This window comes from Dreissena polymorpha, chromosome 16 (assembly GCF_020536995.1).
Source record: "Dreissena polymorpha isolate Duluth1 chromosome 16, UMN_Dpol_1.0, whole genome shotgun sequence".
Classification (NCBI taxonomy): Eukaryota; Metazoa; Mollusca; class Bivalvia; order Myida; family Dreissenidae; genus Dreissena; species Dreissena polymorpha.
In genome coordinates this window covers 48,470,920-48,485,459 of record NC_068370.1, presented here as the reverse complement: position 1 = coordinate 48,485,459, position 14,540 = coordinate 48,470,920, and the positions used below count along the sequence as shown (strand labels likewise).

General features: G+C 38.8%; 2 protein-coding genes across 2 annotated transcripts; both read right to left on the bottom strand.

Annotated features, from left to right (window-relative positions):
- Nucleotides 1–1,822: 1,822 nt before the first annotated feature.
- LOC127861828 (uncharacterized) lies at nt 1,823–10,599 on the bottom strand. The gene is made up of 4 exons (XM_052400507.1): nt 10,555–10,599; nt 4,493–9,814; nt 4,171–4,225; nt 1,823–3,656 (listed from the first exon to the last, which is right to left on the bottom strand). The coding sequence occupies exons 1-2, from the start codon at nt 10,597–10,599 to the stop codon at nt 8,810–8,812; spliced, it is 1,050 nt and encodes a 349-aa protein (XP_052256467.1). The 3' UTR covers nt 1,823–3,656; nt 4,171–4,225; nt 4,493–8,809.
- A 657-nt stretch (nt 10,600–11,256) lies between these two features.
- Nucleotides 11,257–13,157, bottom strand: LOC127861845 (uncharacterized). The gene has a single exon (XM_052400526.1). The coding sequence runs from the start codon at nt 12,389–12,391 to the stop codon at nt 11,351–11,353; it is 1,041 nt and encodes a 346-aa protein (XP_052256486.1). The 5' UTR covers nt 12,392–13,157; the 3' UTR covers nt 11,257–11,350.
- Nucleotides 13,158–14,540: the final 1,383 nt, after the last annotated feature.

The following is a 14,540-nucleotide window of genomic DNA, read 5'->3' as shown; positions in this document are numbered from 1 at the left end:
GCTTAAAATGATCCTCAAAAATGTTCTAAGGCCTTGTAAGAAAGAAATAACATCTTATGTGATGAAAAATATTGTATTATGGCAAGCTGAGAGTAACCCACAGAACAAGTTTCGTGAGCGGAGTTTGTTTCACTGGCTTCATGACGGACTGAGAGAACTTAGAACTGCTATTCTGACTCAAAAACTTTCATACTACATGATTCCGGAAAGAAATTTAATGGCAGCAACTGGTTTGCACGACACGCAGCGAAATAAATGGGTAGCAGATATCACGGACATGATGGCGGATGGTCCAAGGGTAATTCTGAGATTGCAAAAGATGCGAAAGGCCGTCATAGCGTCACCAGAGCCGATGTTGTGGTTTAGCAAGAGAAGGATGGAGCTGGAAATTCTGTCCATGCAGTTTAGACTTAGAGACATAATTTGTAGAAATAAGAACGGAGTGGAGGAGTCAGATACTATTCTGTCTGATATAAACAGACGAACGTGGGAGATTGGTATGGATGGGGTCCTACGGGCGATCAGCGAGGGCGATGATGTTGACAATACGATTCAATAGTACCAAGAAATATTAATGGCATAAGGAATTAACGTGCGAGAAAAGAATGGAACTGGAGAAGAATATCCCAGACATGCAATGTAGAGATAAGAATGGAGTGGTCGTTTACTCAAATATCATTAACCACTTGTAATTTCGGTATTTTATCTATATATGGATACAAATTCTAAAATACATAGCTTCTTTCCTTTGACATTTAACCCAGGGAAAAAAGAGATTAAAAAAACAAAACAAACAAAAGCATACATGAACTACATTTGTATATGCTCTTCTGCTGTCACAATATTTGCACAATGTCTAATGTAACATGTGAAACATATTAAGGATCATTTTTCTATGTTCAGTTTCAATAGTTAATCAATCTCATCACCCAATCCTAAGTAGTTTACAGCAATATAAAGAAGTGAAACTCCAGCTGCTGGAGCAGTATTGAATTTTCATTAAAAACAATTAGTTGGTCCTTTATTTAAGGCAAGTGACCGACTGCCCAAACAGTACATAACAGCACAATACAGCACAACACAAACCAACATAAACACAAAATATGAATAAAGCTGGGGTCACCGCCTTGGAACGGTCAATGCAAAGCACTGGGGGTTTAAACCTGGTTATAGAGCGCTCAACCTCACACTTGGCCCAGCAATATTCATAATACATTTAAGTGTAAATAAAATTTAACGTCATAGCATTGTAACTCAAATTAAACAATAATAAAAGGGAATTAAAACGCATTCAATTTAATTACTATTTAATTACTCAATTGCATTGCAGATACAAGAGTAACAGAATTACAACTTTTTGACGAACGATCAAATAAAACTATTAACAATTGTCAACTACATTCCTTCTTTATAGAAAAGATTTGAGAATGTAGAATCATAGAGTTAATATCTCAGATAATCATCGCGCAAATACAGGAAGAAGCAGCAATAATGGGTGTAAAAATTCCATATTACATAGCTTGGTTGTTTATGTGACTGCTAAACAAATTAAACATAATTAAATCAAACAAGAAACGCCTATCAGAGAGAAAATATAAATAAAATGGAACATTATAAGCAATCAAGCCCGGATATCGACGCTTTTATGTGCCAACATTTAACACATACTCAAGTAAAACATAAGAACAACTAAACAAAAAATATCCTTTAATTATTGTAGAGGCCAAGAACTAAACCCAAACTGCCACCTAGCATTACATGGGCAAGCCTATATGAAAACTCCGATGAATAACCCTTTTCACACAGTAAATATAAACTCAACTAAATTTTTACTTTTTATTAAAGGACCTTATAACATAAAAACATAAAAAATGGTTCTCGCATATAATGTCTCGACTCCAAGCAGCAAGGGCCACCTGCGAACATGGCAAGCCCAACTAACTGCAAATAACTAACTGCACAAATAAATTGTATATGAGTGCTGACTCCGGGTGACGGCCTTCAGCACTCCCAACAAAATCATATATATTTTCCCCAAAAAATGTGCCAGGTAAAAAGCGTCCATCCGGCACTGATTGCCATATGGCCACCCAACAACGCTGACCCAGCGGCCCAAATGCCCCAACCTCGAAACCAGCTGGGCCAGAGATGACGGGTGGCCACTGCCAAAGAACTTTGGCTGCAGGGCGGATGGACGCATGCTTGGAGTCGGAAGCAGTAAACTGTAAACACAAGGCAAAGATATGAATAAAAACTAGCAGCAAAAATGCATAAAACCCAGCAGAAAAAAAAATGCATAAAAACTAGCAGCAAAAAATTGCATAAAAATTAGCAGCAAAAAACTTTCTTTTTTCTTTTTTCATACATATGAGTAAGAAAAAAGACAAGAGAATTTAAATAATGAAGATACTGACAGTGATTGTGATAATAATTTAATCATAAACCAAAATAACAGTGTAACTATACGAGCAATACAACAAGACGCACAAATAGTTATAAATGGCTGGACCCCTGATGACCTTTTAGTTGCCCAATTAAATGACCCAAATATTAGTCCTATTCTTAATGCTAAGACAAACCAATTAGATAGGCCTTCATGGGATCAAATATCAGATGGTACTTCTTTTCTTAAAACACTTTGGCGCATGTGGGATAGACTTAAAGTAATTAACCAAATATTGTATTGTATTTTCATAGACACGGAAACTGGCTTCGAACAAAATTTACTTATTGTACCGTTAACGAAACGAGATGAAATTATTAAGTATTCGCATGACATTCCGTCTGCTGGACACTTGGGTTTAGAAAAGTCCTTACATAGGCTTAAACAATCGTTCTATTGGCCAGGTATGAAAGAGGATGTTTATAAGTATATCACTAAATGCGATAAATGTGCATGTCGTAAGTCTAATACAGCTCCTAAAGCCCCAATGAGAAATTATATCAATGGTGAACCAATGGAGAGAATTTCCATTGACGTGTTAGGTCCTTTAAGTACAACACTGAAAGGCAACAAATATATTTTAGTAGTAGTTGACAATTTTACAAAATGGACTGAGGCTTATCCCCTGCCTAACCAAGAAGCAAAAACTATTGCTGATGTTTTAGTAAATAATTTCATTTGTCGGTTTGGTTGTCCTCAACAAATTTTAAGTGATAAAGGGACAAATTTCACTTCACAGCTTTTTCAAGATATTTGTGATTTTCTTCACATCGACAAAGTAACAACAAGTTCGCTTCGACCCCAAAGTAATGGTTGTCCAGAACGATTCAACAGAACTCTTCAATCCATGTTAGCCATTTATTGTGAAGATGACCAACAGAGATGGGATGAGTACCTTCCACAGCTAACCATGGCTTATTGTGCTTCCGTGCACAGCAGTACTGGTGTTTGGGCGTGATGTAACCCTACCAGTAGAGGCATTTATCGGGTCACCAAATTCTTCAATTGAGGCACGTGATCCAGAGTCATATTGTAGCCAGTTACAGACGGTCCTGGTGAGCTGTCATACAATTGCGAGGAAGTCTCTTCGTAAGAACACAGCATATCAGAAGCGTCACTATGACATCAAGGCGAAAAAGAGGTCTTTTTCGGTCGGCCAAGCTGTTTGGTTGTATAACCCGATTCGACGTATTGGAGTCTGTTCGAAATTGACCTGCAAATGGAAAGGTCCATATGTAATAACAAGGAAATTAGACGACATAACCTATTTAGTAAAGAGTGGACTAAAGTTAAAGCCAAAAGTGTATCACATAGACAGATTAATTCCCTACAAAGGAAACCATATTCCATCTTGGTTTGCTCAATTCTGCAATTAGCCAAGTGCAGATTTCGAATAAATAAATGAATTAAGTAAATATGACTTAATTTTTATATCACTATATTGTGTGTCGGTTTGATCCAAATATATAGTTTATGAGCTGCTGCAAAAGCTGGGGAGAATCAGCTAAGTTGCTCATGAAGTTGTGGTGACCGTGTTAAAGGCACCATAGTATGTGATATGGGCTATATATCACATGTTTTGATAATTGAATTGGCCTGCGCAACCATATTCGTTATCGGTTATTCTTTCATATTTAAATAAATATGATGTTTTATATATTTGGAGCAGACGTTTCAAAATAGTGCTATTAAAAGTAATTAGTCGTTTTTAGAGTAATGTGTGATACCTTTGAGTACTTGTGTTGCCTTTTTATTAGGGTGGTGGACACTTTTCGTTGATACCTGAAACAAATAAACTTGCTTTTTGCATATAACATTTTGATTTGGTGAACTATATCTATGTGTACAATAACATGCAATTTGAACAGAACATTATTGGCTTGCTGTTTAAACATTCAGACATTTGTAAAATTCTTAAAGTGTAAAACACATATATTTGAGTTAATGGAGTGTTATGTATAAATGACTCGTATAACTTTTTTATGAAGATGAAAATAAGTAAGCGAGAACATATAAAGTAGCAAATTTCAAACTTATAAACTGTTATACCTTTTTGTAAATTTACAGAATGAAACACCAAAATTGTTGGTTGTGCCATGCCACATTGGCAACTCAACGTCAATTTGAGAGACATGTCGAGACTGTACATCAGCGCTTGGGAGTGGAGTGTCCATTTTGCCATGTAACCATTAAACGGGCAGCTGATATGAAACGCCACATCCTTACGGTTCACCCAGATACGAAGGTTCCGGAGACGGCCTTCCATGTCAGGGAGATGGCTTGCTTAGCAATTTTCCAGGATGATTTCGTTAGGGTTTATGGACAATCACGTTCAACAGACCACAGCTTTTGGCAAACTATTTCTTCAGGGTCAAAGAACACTTTCAGCACCCTGTCGGTCTCTTATATTTCCATTAAACATGGATCTTCTACTGTTGAAGGACAATTTGACAATCAGTCATTTTCTTTAAAATTGTCTGATGACATATTTAACCATCCTCTAATCCTGATACGTTTGGCCAAAAGGCTAGCTCAGCTGCCACTCTCAAACAGTCCCTTTGACGAGTTTACCAGTCCTGTGGATGCGGATGGAGACACCAAGGAGAAAGTCGCTCGAGGAATCGGAGTTGGGGTTGAGCACATTACTTCAATCAAATTCAACCATGTCCCATCTTTCGTCTTGGTATCGGATGATTTGTCAGGTGGCTCAACTCCACTTTTAGATGAAGTTGAGATCACAGCTACTTCTACGTTTGAAGACAGTATGGGCTACCCCAGACAGCTTCTAATTCAGGCCGACTATTTGGAGACCGCCTTTGCAGACGATTATCTCGCCGGCCACTCCGTCGTGCCTGTTGCAACTTCGTCTTCGTCCGTGTCTTCGGTGCCACACATTTCGAGTATTACATCACAACCTGCAGCCTGCGTTGAGGTTTCAAGGTCGATTAAGACCCCCATAAAGGCCATCATTCAAGACCAACTGAGATTATTTCAAGTGAGAACTCAGAATTTCTGGTGCCAAGTCTTCCCCCAACACCATAAAACCAAATGAGAGCCAAGAAACTGCTAGCCATGGGCGCAATGCCTTTGTTTCCTCCAGCCCGGCGAGAGTGGGACCAGGATGAGGCAGTTACCTTCCTGGAACCGAAATTCAAATGGCCTCCCCGTGGCTGGAAGGGAATGTCAGCAGATCTGCGATTAATGCTCACAGAGTTTCAGGCAATGTCAATCTTGCAGGCTAGGGGATGTAATTTCAAGTTTGAACGTGTGGAACTACTGAATGCCTTCAATTTTCTAGTTTTGCCTGGAAGTTTGAGCCCGAGGGCACCAGTCGATACAAATGTACATTCGTGTCATGCTATTTATGTGAGACTGAGGGAAATTGCCCTAGGGAAAGAGGACATGAAATGGTTGCGCATGATCGAATCTGCATCCATGATGCGTGACACTGCAAATGATAAATTAATAGCAGCGTGCAAGGAAATTCCATTACGTTTGAAAAAGAAATAACTGATGTCTTCTTCTTCGTGTATTGTTCTTTATCCATGATGTGCTCCCCTGATGTCGATCCATGATTGTCTCCCCTGATGTCGATCCATGACGTGCTCTCCTGATGTCGATCCATTACGTGCTCCCCTGATGTCTTCGTCGTATATTGTACTAAATTCGACTGATGAAATTGGTCTTGACTTTACTCTTCAGACTTTGATGTCTCAAATCTGTAACAATATATGTGTAACTAAGTTATCAAGAGAAATAATTGCTGAGCGTGTGAACGATTGCCAAGTTTATCTTGATCCAAACATTATTAACAATTCCTTTAATTTAAAACTAAGAAATGTGTGAAGCATCAGCAAAGAAACTCGATAAATGATAGTTAAATAGACAGCTTGACAATAAAGGTATACTTTACCACGAACGGCGAGGTTCACTTGGATGACAAACTAACCCTCAAACATGTGGTTGTTATTTGCGAACAATCGTTTTCCATACATTGATTTCGTGACTCAATTTCCGGTGTTGAAGGCTACACCTAACTAACATGCAAACTATTTTACGGCGTCATTCAGTCTGGACATTGACTGATAATTTATTATTATTATTGTCGTTTTGATTCACACATGTGTTGCATTTGATTGTTTATTGACTGATGTATTGTATTGTCGTTTTGATTCACAAATATGTTGCATTTTATTGTTTATTGACTGAACTAAGTGTTTTTTTATTAAGTTCATTATGTCATTATTCTAAATTACACCTGAAACAGAGGGGTAACTTAAATTGTGTGATTACGCGTTAAGTTTAAAATTTGATAATAGTCACTGTATTATCGATAATTGGTAAACGTATTCACGAATTATAACGAATTAAAATTTATTATGTTCAGTATTGTTATCTGATATTGTTGTTGCTGTTCAAGTTAAAATCAATAGTTGGATTGTCTGTGCACACCAACCTTCTAGGGATTTGCGATATGAATGTACCGCTATTACGTTACTGTGTGGGTAATTATTTCATAATGATTGTGTAGTGTACAACCATTGAATGCAAAACAAGAACCTTTGTAAGATTGAAAATATCTTAGTGTGACTTATTACCCCGAGTGAATAAGTACGGCATAATGGTATTTGGTGGAAGTTATATGCACTGGATAACAACTACTTACCAACTGTTTCTAATGTTCATGTTCGTTTGTTAATTAATGTTAGTCTTATAATAAGTTTGAATTGCAGTATATTTTATGTGATAACTACCACATGACGTTTGCTTTTGAGCTATCAAAATTCAGGAGAATTTTAATTTTAGAAAGGTGGGGCGATTGTAATGACCCACCCCCACACCCATTATATGCTTAAATGCTTTATTGTTTACTGTTATACTTACGTGGAATGCAGTTTCCAAAGTTATACTACTAATGATTATGATGATGATGATGATAATTGCACTTACCTTGTTATTCGTGTAAGGCTTGCAATGTCCATTGTTTACATCCTTTTAACACAATAATCCATTTCATTTCCATGACTTATTCCGTAATACCACGAATTATTAACTGCACTAACAGAACTATTAGTATTATGTGTATTGTTTCCATTTCGATCCTGTTGTTTATTGACAAGCCATATTTATGCATTATTATGTAAATGTTATGCATAAATCTGACCTGTCATGGCCGCTATTACACAGAATTTGCCAGCATCATTGTGGATTCTGACAGCTCAGGCTGACGGATTCTGATTGGATGATTCCCGAGCTGTCAGAATCCTATTGGTTTATTGTTATTATGCTGGCAGGCTGTCATATGGTCATTGGTCAGTTAAGGTCACGTGGGCACTTTCCAGAAAGTATATAAGGGCGCTAGAATTTGAATTTGACAGCACAACTTCCATCTTGGTAGCTCCACTTGTCTGGGCAGTTAAGTGAGTAAAAACATCTTGGGTAACTAAAAATAACTTGTAACGTATTTCCGAGAAAGTGTCCACCAAACTTGTCTAATTTTGCAATAACATATTAAACCTACTAAATAAATATATTATTTAAACTGCCGCCAGTCTTGTTGTAAGAATATAACTCACAAAGAAAACGAATAAACCCATCCTGACGGACGCCACAATATGCATACAAACTAACTGCAAATATCTATTTTTGGACTCAATAGCAACACCAACATACATAACGTTTGGGATTTAAAATTGTAAGAACCCCCAAATTTGTGCATCTAGAACTTCAGTAATGGATTGGTGTATTACGCTTTATAAATTTTTCAAGCCCTGCAGACATATTAGAAAGAAAAATATCTGTACCCAGAGTTGACAAGTGGACTCCGTCCTTCTCACACAAATGTTCCTCAAATTTTCCAAAGTCAGAGTTGGCCAAGTAATGCCCTCCACATGCCAAAGCCCTAGATGAACCATGACTATGAAGGCGCTTTCTTGCTTTGTCCATAGCAACTTTATTATCAGAATATCTCCAGGTTGACCTTGGAAGCACTGCAGACCATACAATCTTAACACTTGGAAATATAGACAGTATAGTCCTGAATAGCTCGACAATCAATTTTCGAAGGTCCACCAGTGACCGACGACCAAGATCATTACCACCTAAATGTAACACAATATAGTCTGGAGAATTACCCACATTGGCAAGCGAAAGAAATTTTTTCTTTGATTCTGCAAGTGTTAACCCACTGTACCCTTGCCACCAGATGATGTTGGGTTCAAGGCAGAGGTTGGCCCCTTCAGGTCGTAATCTTGCTGCTATGAAGGCTTGCTTGATTATTGATGAACCCAGTATCCAGATGGTTTTCCCTAAATACAACTTGGTTTGTGTTAGTCACATGAATCTAACTATATGAACCATACCTTTTTAATGGGGGTTATTTATTAGGCTGGGCATGACAACAGGAACAGGACGAACATATGTTTGGTAGGCATTGGAAGCCCATCTGCCTGCCTGTTTAATGATCTCCACTGAATAGCCTAGTTGGGAAGCTGCAGTTGCTGCTCCAATTCTGAAGGAGTGGGATTTGTAAGACCCATAATTTAGACCCAAAAGAGAAACCGTTTTCTTAAGAATAGCAGAAAATTGGTAACGAGTAATTGGTTGTTTGTTAAAGTGCAAAAACAAGGGACCAGGCCCTTGAGGACGAACATGAAGATACTGGTTAAGACACACAACTGGGCAAAATTCACTGTTTGACCTAGAAATTTTGAGCGCTACCCCTTTGCCCAACTGATCAGTTTTTGAATGCCGGATTGAAATGATTACCCCATTGTGATCAAATTGTAAATCTTCTATTGCCAACACCGCTGCCTGTAAAATACTATCACCTTTTTTAGGAACAGCTATTTCGCCAACTCTTAGAAAACCGAAAAACGCTAGCATAAAAGCTGCAGTGAACAGTTTTGCTTCGTAGACACTGGAACACACAATATTAAGTTTGCTTACTATCCCTTGCAGTAACGAGAGGGTAATTGGAAGCCTAGTATCGTGTGTTTTCTTATCTTTTTGCATTCCTTCCACCATTTTTGAAACAATGAACTTTTTGGTAGGGTCAACAACATCAAGCAGCTTGCAATGAAAAGCTATAGAGCTTAAGTATGATTTTGCTGTTTTGTGGGATAGTTTCTGTAGGGATAGCCATGCTACAAATCGAACCACCTGTTCAACTGTAGGCGGCCAGGCATCTGACAAGCCGTATTGCCTTTTAAACTCAGAGAATCTCTCTAACCCAACGATGTATGCCTTTTTTGTATTAGCAGCAAGGGAATTGTCTAGCAATCTATTAGCCTCTTGTTGCAGATCATCAGTAAAAACTCCGGCGGGACTGATTCTGGACTCGCTTGCGCCTCTGGTGCTAACTGTTGTAACCTGTGAAACTGTTTACGAGAAATTGCATCAGCAATGTAATTGGACTTTGATGAAATATGTACTGCTTTAAACACCACCGAGTATTTCATAACTAACAACACAAATGTTCTTACCAGAAACATCAAACGTTTCGACTTGGAAGACTGTTTGTTTATCACTTCTACCAAACCTAAATTATCAATATGAAACTTAATCTTCCTGTCCCTCAAAAAGACCCCCCAGAGCCATATTGCCAACAAAACAGGGACCATCTCTAAAAATGTTATATCTGATAAAATAGGTTGGCCTTGCCATTGAACAGGCCATGGGCAATAGGCCCAATTACCTCCAAAATAACAACCACAGCCAAGAATAGCACCACCTGCACTATCAGTGTAAAGATGAATGACAGAGTTATCCAACCATACTTTATTTGGAATATGTACAACGCCATTAAAATCTTCAATAAATTGAATCCACATCAGGATGTCTTCTCTCATTTCACCATTAACTCTTATCTTATAATAAGACTTTTTTAAGCCACACATAGCATCATAAAATCGGCGCAAGAATGCCCTACTTGCTCTTACTGCTTGACTACAAAAACTCAACTTCCCAGTCAAAGACTGCAATTCTTTTAACGTAAGTCTCTTTTTTACTAGACAATTTTGCAAAAGCTTCAAAAGTTCTTCCACTTTTTTAGCAGGTACTCTAACAGTCATTTGCACAGTATCTAATTCCAGGCCTAAAAATGTCAGTACTGTTGTTGGGCCGACCGACTTTTCCACCGCAACTGGGACTCCCATTTCGGAGCATACTTCCTCGAAAGTAGAAACTAGCATGTTACAATTATTTGACCCAGCTGCACTTCCAAAAATAAAGTCGTCCAAATAATGATCTAAAGTTTGAATCCCAGTTTTGAAACTTACTAGCCAATGTATAAAAGTGGAGAATGATTCGAATAAAGCCGGAGCAATAGATAAACCCATTGGTAAGCATTTGTCAACATAATACTGGTTGTTGAACTGAAGCCCCATCAAGTGAAAGTCCCCTGGGTAAATAGGCATTAAACGAAAAGCCGATTTAATATCTCTTTTTGCCATCATTGCTGACGTACCTAAACTAAATAACATGTCAGCCACTTTGTCAAATGATGTATATTTAACAGAAATGTCTTCCACACTAAAACCATCATTGACACTTGACCCATTGGGATACGACAGGTGTGTAATTAACCGCCAACCCCCGTCTGGCTTCTCTAAAATGCCTAATGGACTTACTTTTAAATTGGAAATTGGTGGGACTTTGAAAGGACCTGAAATTCTACCTAAGGAAATCTCTTTGTCAATTTTCTTTTGGACTTCTGAAAAATGCACTTTTGTTGAAACCAAATTATTCGCTGAAGAACCTAGATGTGAACCCTTATAACCCAGCTTAAAACCTTGCTTGAAGCCATTACTGAGCACAGAAGCTACTTCTTTATTTGGATATAACTGAAGATATTTAGAAATCGTAACAACATTGATTGGCGACTTGCCAAGAGACCAAACTGAGGTATTAGTATCTGCTAAACGGGCCCCGGAGCCCCTGAATTGGGCCTCTAGGTCGGAACGTGTAAGCTCTAGGCCTGTACGAGGTCTGGGTGACAGCCCCCCTGACAGACCCTCCTCCCAAGGAACTGGTGTTGCGAGGCTTGAGATGACATACCCTGGAAGGATGGTCGGAACCACAAATCATACAAGCATGTTTGTAATTGCAAACTGACCGTAAGCATCTGGTATAATTGAAATCATAACATTTTCTTACAAAATTCCCTGTATCATGAACTGGCTGCCTTGGAGGCCCCATACACAACAGCCAAAGCTCCATATCAATCATTGCCCACGAATTCGCTGGGTTATTACCCATTCTCAACCTAAACTGTTGATCATAAGATCTCCAACCCTCAGTGTGTCTTGCTGCCCCCAGCCTTATAGTGTGCATATACTTTAAGAGATCTTGCATTTTAACCGGATGAGCACTTAAATAAATGCTTGAGAAAATGAGGAATGCGTCAGTCCATTTAGCTATATCCACAATGCTTTGTTTCATGTTGGGCTTTACCACTAATTCACCCGAATTATTCAAAACCAAATGTTTTCCTAAATCTTCAGGAACTACCGGGGCCTCCAACAAACATGCCAGATCTACATATTGGCCTGATATTATTTTGTCTTTAATTGACTGAGGAACATGATCACCTAAAACAGACTGAAAACTAGGAATCATGCATGGTAAAAAAATATCCTCACTAAAACCATTACCCGATTGAACAACCGGCTCTGGCTGGCTTGCTGCAGGCTGCATCTGGTCGCCCAGTTGTTGACTGAGAGGCAGCTGGTCGGGTTGATGGCCGGACTGTTGGTTTGAAGACCATTGGCCGAGTCGATGGCTGGGGGTGAGAGGCAGCTGGACAGGCTGTTGGTTGGGAGGCAGCTGATCGGGCATTTGGGTGGAAGGCAGCTGACGGGGTTGTTGGCTGGTGCCAGGTAGGTTTTGGCTGGGATGCTGGTGTAGTTTGACCGACGGACGGCGCCTTTTCCGGTTTCGCGTTTCCATGTGTGCAATAAAATAAACAATAAAGATAATAAGTAAATACCGAAAAAAGCCATATTTGGCTTATATTTAACCCACTATAATAATTAACAAACCTTTTAGAGATTTATTGCATATGAACTAAAACGTGACTCAACAAACTGTCTTGGTAATTATAAATAAATGCGCCATAAGACCACCTCTTAACTGCAGTAAGTACCGACTATTGCCGCATTGCCACAATTAAGTTCCTTTTACTATTGCTACATAAAAACCAACATTCATTTAAAGTGTTTATGATAAACCTGAACATAGTGCCCGCCCTAATTGAATCTGAAGCAACCCACTCTCTTCAGAAATTGAATAATAACGCTAAATATATTTTGACATTTTTGTGCTAACCAAAAGTAATATGTTTGTTTAACAAGCCACGGGAATTCCTTTATTTCGATTGAAATTTTCTCTCTTACTGCCAGTGAGATATTAGCCTATTTTCAGAAAATAAGTATAACATGGTTATTTCACTGAATACACGAATGCATATCAACTACGTTTTCTCATAAAGCTTGAAATTGTTTTTGCTCTTACTACAATTGCTTAGATCAGACGCCATGTGACCGATCCACTTTTTCCCCACCGAAATCCGTAAACTACAGCCCGTAAACTCAGCATCCATCATAAATATCACAAGAATTGCTAAGAAACACCTTTTAACTACCGACTTCTAACTTTATTTTACATATTTAATAAACGTTTACTAGAATAGATTAGAAATAATTAAAGGAGAAAATTTACAACCTTTTGTTTGTGTAGATAACAATGAGAAAGAAATTTTAGATCTGTAAAATTCGCTGCTTCGGTTAAAAAACACCAACAATAAGAAAACTGAAAAACCAGCCCAGCAGTGGCCCAACAATAAACAGGTCTATTATTTAGTAATAGACCATATTATTTACTATTCTGTCGAACTATCGATATTCCAAATATATGCCTATTCCATCGATATTTTACTCCGTAAAATAAATAATGACTGTTTCTACTTCTTCTCGATAATTGGAATCGGGAGGCAAGCACAAATCGGATGGGATTTTGTAAAGCCACCAACTGCTCGTTAAGCTTCTTGTATGGTTCACAGGTTTCAGTCAGTTATTTTCCCTCAGCGGTTGGTGGACCATGCATTGCTTGATGAAGAGGTCAGCCTTTCGTCGGCTTCCTCACATGGACACTTTAGAGACGAGATGGAATCTCTTGTGCAGGTGATAGCAAAGTATAGTGTGCCCTGTTTGCAGTCTGCTTTTATACTGGAGCGGAGTTTTGTACTGGGTCAGTTGGGAAGGGGACAACGACAACGAGCGATGCATGGTATAGGAGAGGTAACCATGGGTTTGAGTTAGGGGTCGGGTAAGGGTTAATGTTAGGGTTAAGGCTAACCCTAACCCAAACCCGACCCCTAACCCTTACCATAACCCTTTCCCTTACCCTAACCCTCTACCCCCACCCCCATGCGCATTACAATACCATGCCTCTCTCGTTGTCGTTGTCCGCTTCCCGGGTCAGTTTGCCAGACTGAACTTTTGGATAATTTAAAAAGGCATTATGGGGAATTATCATTGCCGATTGTTGCGCACACGTTGGTGATACTAGCCGAGATCGTGTCCAAAGCCAAATGCATTCTGCAAGTACAGAAATTCTTGTTCAAGTGCAACATTATCCGCACCGAAACACATCCTCAGTCGACGTCTTGCGCCGAAGAGCCGATCCGAAGGTGATCTGCGAAGGCCAGATTTGAAAAGAAATTTTTAGAAATCTTTGTATTACAATCATACAGATTCGCTGAACATTTGTTAAAACAATTACAGCAGATTACAATGACAGCGTATGCTAGTCAAGACTGGAAGCGTCGGCTATACCTGGCCCAGTCTACTTTGTGAAAGGATATCCGAGTTTCTGGAAACCAATCTAGAAACGAAAGACGTCAGAGCTATTAAATGACATTGAGTGTCTCAACTTTTGCAACCTCACGAAACGGTTTCCGGTTTCGGAGAAGACGAGTCAATGTATGAGTTTATTTCAAAGTTTCAACAACATAATAACAAGATATTTAATTTTAATGGACGAGTACCGGTAACCAGAAATCGAACATTGAACGCTTTGATCGAGATGGATGTGTCTA